Genomic DNA, 12719 nt, shown 5'->3' on the forward strand with positions numbered 1-12719 from the left:
AAAAAATGGCAGGACACATGAACAGACATTCTTTCAAAGAAGACATACTGATGGCCAACAGACACATGAAAGATGTTCAACATGACTCATCCTCAGGGAAACACAAATCAAAACTACAATGAGATATTACTTCATACCTGTCATAATGGCTAAAAAAAAAAAAAACAAAACAAAACGCAAGAAACAAGTGTTGGTGAGGACATGGAGGAAAAGGAACTCTTGTGCACTTCTGGTAGGAATGTAAACTTATGCAGTCACTATGGAAAACAGTATGAAATTTCCTCAAAAAGTTAAAAATAGGACTACCCTATCATCCAGTAATCATGCTACTGGGTGTTTTCCCCCAATAATACAAAAACAAAACAAAACAACACAAAAACTCTAATTCAAAGAGATACATGCACCTGTATGTTTATAGCAACATTATTTACAATAGCCAGGATGTGGAAGCAGCCCTAGTGTTAGTGCCCATAGATTGATGAGTGGATAAAGAAAATGTGACATATATATATACACACATACATACATATCTGTATATATACACACACACACACAGACATACACACACACACATATATATATAATGGATATACACATAAATGTGTATATATATGGATAAATATAATGGATATATGTATATCATATACATATATGTATGTTTGTGTGTGTGTGTGTGTATACACATACAATGGAATACTATTCAGCCATAAGAAAGAATGAAATCTAGTACACAAGAAAGTGATAAAACATTGTATGTTAATTGAAATTAAAATAAAAACTTAAAAAATAAGTATTTATACAAAAAAAAAGAAATCTTGCCATTTGTAATGACATGGATGGAGCTAGACAGTATAATGTTAAGTTATAAAATTCAGCCAGAGAAAGACAAATATCATATAGTTTCACTCTTATGTGGATTTTAAGAAACAAAAAAGACCTTCAAAAGAAAAAAAAAGAGAGAGAGAGAGTTAGACAAACCAGAAAAACCCTCTATGTATAGGGAACACATTGATGGTTACCAGAAGGAAGATGGGTGGTGTGGATGGGTGAATAGGTGATGAGGAATAAGGATTGCAATTGTCTTAATGAGCACTGAGTGATGCATGGAATTTTGGAATCACTGTGTTTTACACCTGAAACTAATGTAACACTGTATGTTAACTACACTGGAATTAAAATATAACAAAAAGATGTTTTAATTTTATATTCCTTTAACAATGAAGGAAAAATCAAATATAGCGATTAATTTATAATAATGTATCTAATGAGATTATTTGTTTTTATACCAAAGCAGTTGTAAAGTATAATTTTTAGTACTTCTTTATGAAAGAAGGGGCCCACAAAGGCAAACATGTCTAAGGTCCACAAAAGTCATGATGCAGCCCTAATGTCAGTAGAAGTACTACATTTGCTTACAACAGTACATGAAGTTAGCTTTTTTTTCCTGAAGCTAGCTTTTCATAGCATTTGAGAACATAAAGACCCTACTTCTCTGAGTATCAGCTGTTTGCATGAGGTGCCAAGTAAGAAATAATGCTGGTCCTAATTGTTTTGTGGATCTATCTGTAAGCTTCTGAACAGGGTCCCAACTTCATCTGAGAGTGGATCCTGGCCCTGCTCAAGCCCAGCTTGTAAACTGGCTTTCCTCAGCAATTAAGAAGCCAAAAGGAAAGGGGGACGATAGTCAACATGCTACAGCTTTGTTTTTCCTTAGTTGTGGCTTTCCTTCAGGCAGAAGGCAAAAATGTAACTCCCACAGAGTGATGCTTTACCATCCTCCTGACAGACATATCCTCAGCATACTGCTCTGTTTTCTTCAGCAGCCAAAAGCTGCTGCTTCCTCCAAAGGGCAAATCAGTCAACAAGAATGGTAGGGTATCAGTGCTATTTCTCACTCTTCATGGTAGTTTTTTAATGTCATTGAATGTCATTGAATTCAGTTCTTTCACTTTATGGAAAACTGAAGTCCAAAGGAGAAAGTGACTTGCCTGAGGTCACAATCCAAATTTGTGTCATAGCCAGGAATAGAAACCACTTTCTCTCTAAGGGCAAATAACATATGCATTTAGTACCAACTTTTGTATTTGTAATATGAGGATAATGTTAATTTCCAAAGATGGTTTCTACTGTGTGGCATATAATCTATATTTTGACAGATCAAGATATCCTACGCAAACTGGAGAAAGAAAAGATTCTTGTCTTCACACCATCCCGAAGGGTCCAGGGCAGGAGAGTTGTCTGTTATGATGACCGGTTCATAGTCAAATTGGCTTTCGATTCTGACGGCATCATTGTATCTAATGATAACTACCGAGACCTTCAAGTTGAAAAGCCAGAATGGAAGAAGTTTATAGAGGAGCGGTTGCTGATGTATTCTTTTGTGAATGACAAGTACGTTGTTTTCAATAGGCTCTGAATAGACTAAATCCAAGTTGCACTAGTAATAGATTATTTCATTTCAATAAACATTTACTGAACACTTACTGTGTACTGTGTATTATGCTGATTGCCATAGGGATAAGAGGTTGAATAAGAAATAGGACTCACCCTTAAAAGAGGCTCAAAGTGTAGTGGAGAAGAGAAAGAAAGAGAGACACAATGTGTTGTGATAAGCAGTATGGTTAGAGTTTTTAAAGTTGCTTTGTCTACATGAAATGATAAGAAAAAGCCTCAAACAGGAGATGACATTTGAGATGAAGTTTACAAACAGAAGAAAGGGGACTACTGGGTGTTATAGGTAAAGAGAACATCATAAATAAAGCTATAAAGATGTGAAAGTGAGTCTCATGTTGGGGAGCCACCAGGAATGCCAGTATGGTTGAAACATATAATTCACAGAAGAATGATACACTAGAAAAATCATCTTGTGTGTGTGTGTGCGTGCGTGCATGTGTGTGTGTGTGTGTGTGTTCAAGTGAGAATGGAGGGAAGAACGCTGGCCTAGCTTAAGGCAGAAAGGGCAGTTAGAAGGCTGTGACAATAGTATAGGCAAGGAGTACTGAAGGTCTGAACTCCTGAAGTGGGGGTGGGGATAGAAAGTGTTTACCTCTTGCTTGTTTGATTTCAGATTTATGCCTCCAGATGATCCTTTAGGACGCCATGGCCCAAATCTTGAAAATTTCTTGAGAAAGAGACCTGTTGTTCCGGAGCATAAGAAGCAACCATGCCCTTATGGTGAGTACCTATGTGCAAAACTGAGTTCTATACTAAGGGAAACATAAGGACTTATATGCATACTTACTTCTCAAAGGTTTCCCTTTTGAATGGAAAAATCTTATCTTGTCCACTTCCTGGGATTTTAAGTCTGTGACCTTATGTATTCTCCGTTAGGCATTTAAAGAAACATCTTATAAACCACATGAGTGAAAGGTAACTAGAATTGAAGGAAAGATTAGTTGTCACTTGTTTAAATAATGCATGCGTCCTTGCTGCCTCCATCCTGACCAGTGTTGCTGGAGGTAGGGAAATGCAGAAACCCACATGGCCTAGGAAGCAGAAAGGGCAAAGCCAAATTGGATTTGGCCACAGGAAGGACGTATCTCTCAAGCAGGTGATTGCACTCTCTGTCAACTAATAATACTCTTTTCTTCAGTTCTGTATTTTCCAGTTTGCCTTCAAACTTCATTTTCATTTGCTCTTTTAAAATATAGTTTTTTAGAGTGCTTTCATGATCTTACACAAGTCCCTCTGACACAAAGTTTGTAAGCCTAACAGTGCAACATAGGCTGCCTGGTCTGAGGCTACTTTGCATGTTCACTCTTTTTGGATAATCATTTATTTATGGGACATCTTGGGTTTTTTCTTTTTATCAATTAACATTTATATAAATTATATAGTATTTTCATGTTCATTATCATCATTTAATCTTCACAATGACCATATAATATAGGCATAATTATGAACATTTTTAACAGAAGAGGAAATTGAGGCTCAGAAAGTAAAGTCACTTATTAAGGTTACATGGCTAGTAAGCGGCAAAGCTGGAATTGAAACACGGGTCTGACTGGCTTCCAAGCCTATGCTTTTTGCATTGTACTATGCTGCCTGCTGCTAGCCTACACCACCGCAGCATGCAGGCTATGTCTAGGCAAAGTTGTGAATTACAGGAATATGAAGGCTGTTCAACTGCTCAGTTCTTAGCTTTTACACTGTAGTTTCCTCTCCAGCTTTCCACTTCTTCCCTCTCCCCTCACAGTGTGTGATGCCTCCTTGATGTTGTCCTGCCTCTCTCATCTTTGTGGACAATTAATTTTCTTCTTTAAGCCCAAACACTAAAACTCTTACTTGAGTAACCAGATTCTTACAACAGTTTCTGACAGATTTACACCAGTATGAGAGAGAGTCTTACCCCAAGGCATTATTTTTCAGGCAAAAAATGCACCTATGGCCACAAGTGCAAATACTACCATCCGGAGCGGGCCAACCAACCACAGCGTTCGGTGGCTGATGAGCTCCGCATCAGTGCCAAACTGTCCACAGTGAAAACCGTGAGTGAAGGCACCCTGGGCAAGTGCGGCACAGGGATATCTAGTGCCAAAGGTGAGACAACCTCAGAAGTCAAATGTGTGGCCCCCAAGCGCCAATCGGATCCCAGCATCCGGTCCATGGCTGTGGAGCCTGAGGAATGGGTGTCCATTGCCCGTAAGCCTGAGGCCAGCTCTGTCCCCTCACTTGTGACTGCCCTAAGTGTCCCCACAATCCCACCCCCCAAAAGCCATGCAGTGAGTGCACTCAATACCCGTTCAGCCAGCAGCCCAGTGCCAGGATCCTCTCATTTCCCCCACCAGAAGGCCTCACTGGAGCACATGGCCAGCATGCAGTACCCCCCGATCCTGGTTACCAACAGCCATGGGACCCCTATTAGCTATGCTGACCAATACTCAAAGTTTGAGTCCTTGGGGGACCATGGCTACTATTCAGTGTTAGGCGACTTCTCCAAACTGAATATCAATAGCATGCATAATCGAGAGTACTACATGGCTGAAACAGACCGAGGGGTATATGCCCGGAATCCCAGCCTCTGTCCTGACAACCGTATGAGCCATACCAGGAATGACAACTATTCCTCTTACAACAATCTATACTTGGCTGTAGCTGATAGTCATCCTGAAGGCAGTTTGAAGCTGCATCGCTCCGCATCTCAGAACCGTCTTCAGCCTTTTCCTCATGGCTACCATGACGCCTTAACGCGAGCACAGAGCTATGGCCCAGAGGATTCTAAACAAGCCCCCCACAAGCAGTCAGTTTCCCACTTAGTTTTGCAAACCCAGCACCCAGCAACTGGAGCCTGCTCCAGCTGTCCTGGAGACTATCCTATGCCTCCCAATATCCATCCTGGGGCAACCCCTCAGCCAGGACGTGCCCTTGTAATGACTCGGATGGACAGCATTTCTGACTCCCGTCTCTATGAGAGCAACCCCATGAGGCAAAGACGACCTCCTCTGTGCCGGGAACAACATGCCAGCTGGGATCCATTGCCCTGTGTAACTGATTCCTATGGCTACCACTCCTATCCCTTGAGTAACAATCTCATGCAACCATGCTATGAGCCAGTCATGGTACGGAGCATGCCTGAAAAAATGGAACAGCTTTGGAGGAATCCTTGGGTTGGAATGTGCAATGATAACAGGGAGCATATGATCCCAGAGCATCAGTATCAGACTTATAAGAACCTCTGCAATATTTTCCCTTCAAACATTGTTCTTGCAGTGATGGAGAAGAATCCCCACACAGCAGATGCCCAACAACTGGCAGCTTTGATTGTTTCTAAGCTTAGGGCTGCTCGTTGACATGACATAGGACTTATTCCTTTATACAAAAATAAATATTAATATTAATAATGTACTCATACTATGATAATAGTAACAAACAATTTTGTGTTGCGCTTTACAAGTTACAATGTTTATGTTATTTGAAGCGCAAAACAACCCTGTATGGTAAATCTTACTAATGTCTTATTTTCTAGAAAAGGAAACTAAATCTCACTGAGATTAAGTTACTTGCCAAGATCACACTGCTAGCAAGTGACCAAACCAGGACTCATACTCGAGTCCTCTGACTCCAAGTCCCATGCTTTTTTGCACGACACCATGCAATGGAGGACAAAACTCAGGGGAAGAGGTCTAAATATGAAACTCCCAAGAGATTCCATTACCAACGTTTTCTTAATCACATTCTACATTACAAAGTATTGATAATATATCTAATTTAGAGAGCAGGATCAAATCACATCTTGAATTAACCTTTTGGGATTTTTATTAGGATATTTAAAGCTACTTAAAAGTAAATGCATAAATTATTGCATGAATATCTGACCATTCAATATCTTTACTAACCAAGCTACAGGGTCACATCAAGGCTTCTAGAGATGTATTTCAAACCTATTGTTAACAACTATAGTGCATGTATAACTGTAAATATTTAGTTTGAGATGTTTGTGTATCTCCATATAACCTTTTATATAGTGATGATAAGAAAAGCTCTGCACAGTCCTTAGTCTACAGTTGTATAGATCATGAATCCAACTTGATTTTATGTCACATTTCATAGTTTCAACTAGTTTTGAAAGTGAAATTACATGCCAATATTTGAATAATGTTTTCTTAGTCATCAGAGCATACTAGCTCTAGGTTCTTTGCACTTTTTACTTGTCAACATTTACTGACAGTTCTTAGCTTTTAAGTCTCTTCACCTTAGCAAATTAGGGATCAGATTACAGCTTTCTTCTTCAGAGGAGCTGATGGATAAGCTCAAGTTCTAAGCATAGCAGGTGTGTGCTAGACAAGCACAGAAAAGTTTGAGAGGACCAAGGGATTTACTACCAGACTCCACTTCCCTTTTCCCAGGGGTGATGGTCAAACTTGTGCAGCATTACATGATGAACACAAAAGCTGCACTCAAAGAGGGTCTAATGGATACTCTTTAGACTTCTGACCTATGCGGTATTCCACATCAAAGGATAAAATGTAATGGAGGACAGCGCACAGACATGTAATCCACTTTCTTCTGCTGTCTACCCTTTGGGCAATAAGGTCAATAATTGATGGAACAGAATTTCTTTAGGGAACAAAACCAGGGGATTTTCTAAGTGGAAAAAGGCAGCTCACAAAAGGGGTTGCTACATCTTTGCTAATAGTTGGTTCAGTTATGCACTTCAAATACATGCAAAAAGGATGCACTTACCCTTAGATAATTCTTAAATGCATTACTAAACACTGCAGGACTTTGGGTTGGCACCATTTGTGCAACTAGTATCTTGCTCAGGGTGGAAACCTTTGTAGCTAAATGCCTCTAAACGAGGCATTTATTTTTTTAAGCCGTACTAAATGAACCCCTTTTTTAATCCATTGTATATTAAACATTTTGGACCATGACCTACTCACTACTTCTTGAGATGGATCTTGCTAATTTCTATGAATTTTTTTTGTCATGAAAGTTGAGAAGGCCTGGACTAGGTCTTTTGGGTGACACTGCCTATAAATGTTTCTTACTGTGAAACATTCCACGTGTGAGGCTGTAGTCAGGGTTGTTTTTGGTTGTTTGAGAATGGCTTGCATGCTGCTTTCTGGCTTTCTGTCTCTGTCCTTGTTGACTAAAACTGCATTTCAACCAGCATTTTTCTTCAGTTAACCACAGTTTCATATTCATCTTCTACCCTCTGATCTTTCTGTTCCCCAGCATATTGAGGTGTAAAAAGTATTTTCTGTCAGGTATAAAATAGAGAGTGACAGTTGCCACTGAAGTGTTTGCAATTCACACAGTTTCACCCAAATTTCACACAAATACCATTTCCTATCTTCAACTTCTTGGACCTCCTGAATCTGTCTCATGTCTAAATCAGGGTATTTGACAATCTTAGATGACTGTACTGCCTTTGTACCAGTTCATCTTCCTACTACAATCATCAATGGTACCACAGTATCCACTAGTTGCGAAATTTACAGGGACATGGTTTATCTTGTTAGCTGCAAGATATTTACAGCACATGGTATATCTTGTTAGCTGCAATTTATCTTGAATATGTTCATGTTTAGTACTCAGAAAAACTGTAGGCTCCTCCCAACACAGGAAATAATTTTAGGGCAGCATATGTATTTTTTATTTTCAAAAAACAATTGTCATTCTTCTTATAAAATGTGTATGAACTGAAGTAACAAAAAGCAATTCCTAAATAACCATAAATGACCTTTTGTTGATACAAATTATCTTTTTTCCCTGATTGTATAAAAAACAAGTGTACAAAACACATAATAAACTAAGTTAGGTAACTGACTTTCACCATGATGTTTCTGGCATTGTGTGTCACAGGAAAGCAGCCTGGGAGGTCATGAGGGAGCTATTTCCAAAGAGCAAGCTTCTTTATTACTATGCACACAGCTATTGTGTGTACAGTTGCAAGCATTATTTTGCATAATTTCTCTTTAGCCTATTAAATTTAATATGTCCCTGCAAAGGGAATTTTGTGTCAAAAGTGTTTAAGAAGCAGGGGTGCCTGGGTGGCTCAGAGGGTTAAGCCTCTGCTTTCAGCACAGGTCATGATCTCAGGGTCCTGGGATCGAGCCCCGCATCGGGCTCTCTGCTCAGTGAGAGTCTGCTTCCTCCTCTCTCTCTCTCTGCCTGGCTCTCTGCCTACTTGTGATCTCTGTCTATCAAATAAATAAAAAAAATATTTTTTAAAAAAGTGTTTAAGAAGCATAAATATATGAATGCATAAATCTAGCATGGTTTTTAGTGAAGTTATTAGAAAAACATTTTCTCTGTACTGAGGTCTGCATACTTCTTGACTTTTTCCATTTTGTTTGTAATTATAAAACGAGAAAGAGAAAGAAGCATTGGGACCTTCTCAGCTCTCCTGCTAATAAAACCAGGCTTCCTTTCTAGGGTTAAGCATGTGTCCTGCAGAATACTTACCTCTAAGCACTCAGCAAGAATTACTGCACAGTGTGCTGTGTGGTTCCAAGGACCAGTATATTTTGCAAGAGGTGCTTTGTACTTCTAATTTTTTCACTAAATTTCTGCATTCATAGCAAGTCTGTGCCTGCTCAGGCCTTAGATTTTGTAGATTTTGTTATTTTTTTTCTCTTTTTGTGATTTTGTTGTTATTTTTATTTCAACCTGAAGAAGTGTGATTCTGGAGTGGCATGGTCAATCCAGTTACAAGAGCCCTTTCAAGGTAGCATATAGCCATTGCACTGTCTCTTAAAATGCAAAGTATGGAAGGGAGAATGACATATGCCTTATGAAAAAGGTCTGTAAAAGTTTTCTTTCTTCTAAGTAAGAATATAAATATAAGTACTCTCTCTCTCTCTCTCTCTTTCTCTCTCTCTGCTAGTTTCCAGAACTATGAAAATCTACTTTTCTATTCGAGAATAAATTATCTTTATATAATAATTCAAACATTGATACACATTAACCTTTGCCACTGAGCTTTCTTCTAACATAGAAGAGTTCACTTTGAGAGGCGCTCTGTTACTGTTCTATCTATGCTGTTAGTAAGGGACTTTGTACAATTGCCCTTTCCAAGGGCCAACACTTTCAATACACTTTTACTCTGTGAACCAGGTCTGAGACTGCACAGGGAAAATAATGTTAAGCTATCCAAAGAGCCCTGCTCATGTGTCCCCCTAATTCTTCTCTGCATTCCCCTAGTTTTCCTCTCCTCACGTCTGACACTGAGGAGGGCATAATCTTAAACTGAAGTGGCAATACAGTTTGTTCTCACTGGAAACCAAACCAGTATTTTTTGGGAGTCTGCTTGTCTATAGTAGTTGATGCCTTTGAAAAGACTCAGCATATTAAATGTCTATCATATTGTAGCTAGCTATATACATAGGCAGATTGACTATTTCTAGTCCTGATTTGTATATCACTGAGCTATAGTAGTTTGCTTTATCCATTTGTGGGATTAAACAAATACTGTTTAATGGTTGTAAACTTTTATAAAACCGCTTTGGGTTTTTTGTTTGACCCAAACATAATGTAAGTCTCAATGACAAAATACACAAAGCCAACCACAAGTGAGTGAAAATATATCCCATCCCCAGTTTTGTCTACTCCTATAATGCAGGTGCAGTGCTTTGCAATGTTCTCACTAGCATGAATGTGCTATGACTACCTAATGAGGTTTTAATTGGTTTCACCTATAATCATGACTGAAAATGCTGTATCATTGATGATAATGAACTGTAACACACATATTTTCTGCATAAACTATTTGTCTACTAACTACTAATGACTGTGTTTCTTTAAGAACATCAACAACAAAAGCCATACCACACCGACCTGTACGTATACTCTATATCTCTTCTAAAAACTAATTTTTTGCCCTTGGGGAATTTCAATAAAAATTTGAAACTACAAGGGAAAAAAAATCTGTCCTTGGGACTTGCAAGAAGAGAGTTGTCCCCAAATGAGTTCAATCTGAATTTTATCACAGTAAGCAAATGCCTTCCTTTCTCTTTGTATACTAAAGAAGCTTCCAGTGCTACTCATCTGGTGTTTCTCATAGGCCTGGACTGGGCCAAGCCTCCACTCATAGGTCAGAACTAGATGGAGGGCTCAGGGCCCAGATTAGTTTCTTCCCTGAATAGCCTTAGGGCCACAGAAATATCATGTGCTGGGCATTAACCAAAATATCAGCGCTCAAAGCAGCCTGGCACCCTATACTTTCAGAGAAGTCACTGGTGGAATGCTCAGCTCCATCAACTCCATCAGGTTATAGGTGTGGGAACTGAGGATCTAAGAATTAAAGAGATTTGATTAAGGCTTAAGAAGGAGGTAATGGCACAGCCATGGATGAACTTCAGGCCTCCTTGCTCCCAGGCCAGTGAGCTCTTTCTTTCTTTCTTTCTTTTAAGATTTTATTTATTTATTTGACAGACCGAGATCACAAGTAGGCACAGAGGCAGGCAGAGAGAGAGAGAGGAGGAAGCAGGCTTCCTGCTGAGCAGAGAGCCTGATGCAAGGCTTGATCCCAGGACCCTGGGATCATGACCTGAGCTGAAGGCAGAGGCTTTAACCCACTGAGCCACCCAGGCGCCCCACCAGTGAGCTCATTACAGTAATGTCTACTCTTCCCTCAAGCTTTTCAGAAGCTTCCTACTCCCAACGTAACCTCCCCACCCCCACCCCCTGAACAATCCAAGTCAGTCCCATTCTAAGGGCAGAGATGACCACAGTTGCTACAGGAAAGCCCAGCCTGAGCCTTTGGAAGGGGCTATTCATAAACCTGAGAATATTTCTCTCTTTTATCATCCTTTTGGGACTAAGAGTGCTCATCTCTCCCTATCCTTTTCCTTCTTCCTCTATTACTCAGGAATATATGTAATTAAGTTCTTAATGAGTACCAAATATGGACCTGGCCTATACTGGACTAGGGAGAGACAGAAGAGGAATAAACAGTTCCGAGCTTCTGGAACTTACACTTTCATGAGGAAATAAGGTGCACTTACAGAATAAGTTAATAAATTAAGATTTTCTTGGAGGGCAATGGCAGCCTGAGTGTTGGGGGAGTGGTAACAATAGAATTCCAAGAGGGGACAACTGACTATTCAGTGCCTCTCTAATCGTAGGTGAGAAATCAACTAGTTTGACCATTCCTCTCTCTAGCTTAACTCTCTGGCCTCACGACTTAAAATATTCCAGTTATCCTGGACCCTTCACTGGTGTCCCAACATGCCATGCTTTTTCTTTATCCCCTCCAGACTTTTACCTTACTTCTACTCTTTGTTCTCACTAGAGTAACTTACTTTTGAAAACTCACTGCTAATATCACCTCCTTTATTAAGCTGTGCCACCTCCTTGATCACATTTTTTTGATCCTTACCTACAGTGGGCCTTGTAGGCATCTTGAACAATCCTTCTTAGTGCTTGTCACTCTGTTACAACTATGTTGGCATGCAAACTCCTGTCCAAATAATAAGGGAGTTCCTTAGAAGCAGAAACCATGTTCTTCATCACTGATGAATTATCAGAAGAGGTGACTCTCAATTATTGTCACTGAATAACAATATAATATATACCCCCTTCCCTTGACCCCCAACTCTGCTCCCCAGTTAAATGTGTACAGTTTGATAAATTTTTCTAATCAGTTCTCTGAACTCCAGTCAGAAGGAAGAGGTCCAAGGGCACTGGGCTATTATTGCTTCCTGGCCAGTCCTCTCCTACCCCCCCTCCACACCTGACCCTACCCCTGACCCCACCATCTAAAGCAGCTCTTCCCAAGGACCTGCTTCACAGAAACCAGGTTTCAGAACTCCAGCAAACAATGACCCTTGACTCTTACCCTACCTGAACCTGGTCTAGAAATAAGCTCATGTAGTCTGCTCATCTTTAGGCCCATCTTTGAAGGCCAAGGTAAAGCACTTTGACCTAGGTTATACAGAATTGAGTCTTGAGTTCAAGGCCTACTAATCCTGCTATGAATCCACACTACTCACACATACAAAGCATGGTACACTTTGAAGAGCACTTTCACATCTATTATCTTTTTTGAACCTTACAACAAATATGAGGCAAATATTTTCTTACACATGAAGAAACTGGCGTAATTTACCCAAAGTTGCTCCCATAAAGTGATGGAGTTCCCTGGAACCTGGATCTTTGGGCAGATTTTTCCCTCTGCATTCCGGTGCAGCTCAAACTTTAGCATGAATCAGAATCACCTGGTGACTGTTAAACCAGATTGCTGCTCACCCTGAATCTTTCCAATTCAGGTCAGT

At 39.8% G+C, this 12719-nt stretch overlaps 1 protein-coding gene across 1 annotated transcript in view; it reads left to right on the forward strand.

Annotated features, from left to right (window-relative positions):
- Window positions 1-8271, forward strand: part of ZC3H12B (zinc finger CCCH-type containing 12B) — a 630352-nt gene extending 622081 nt beyond the window's left edge. The window contains exons 5-7 of the mRNA XM_059157316.1: window positions 2157-2391; window positions 3068-3174; window positions 4369-8271. Coding sequence (XP_059013299.1) covers window positions 2157-2391; window positions 3068-3174; window positions 4369-5789 — 1763 coding nt within the window. The 3' untranslated portion in view covers window positions 5790-8271. The remainder of the gene's footprint in view (window positions 1-2156; window positions 2392-3067; window positions 3175-4368) is intronic.
- The last annotated feature ends 4448 nt before the right edge of the window (window positions 8272-12719 follow it).

The sequence above is a fragment of the Mustela lutreola genome, chromosome X (genome assembly GCF_030435805.1).
Source record: "Mustela lutreola isolate mMusLut2 chromosome X, mMusLut2.pri, whole genome shotgun sequence".
NCBI classification, from domain to species: domain Eukaryota; kingdom Metazoa; phylum Chordata; class Mammalia; order Carnivora; family Mustelidae; genus Mustela; species Mustela lutreola.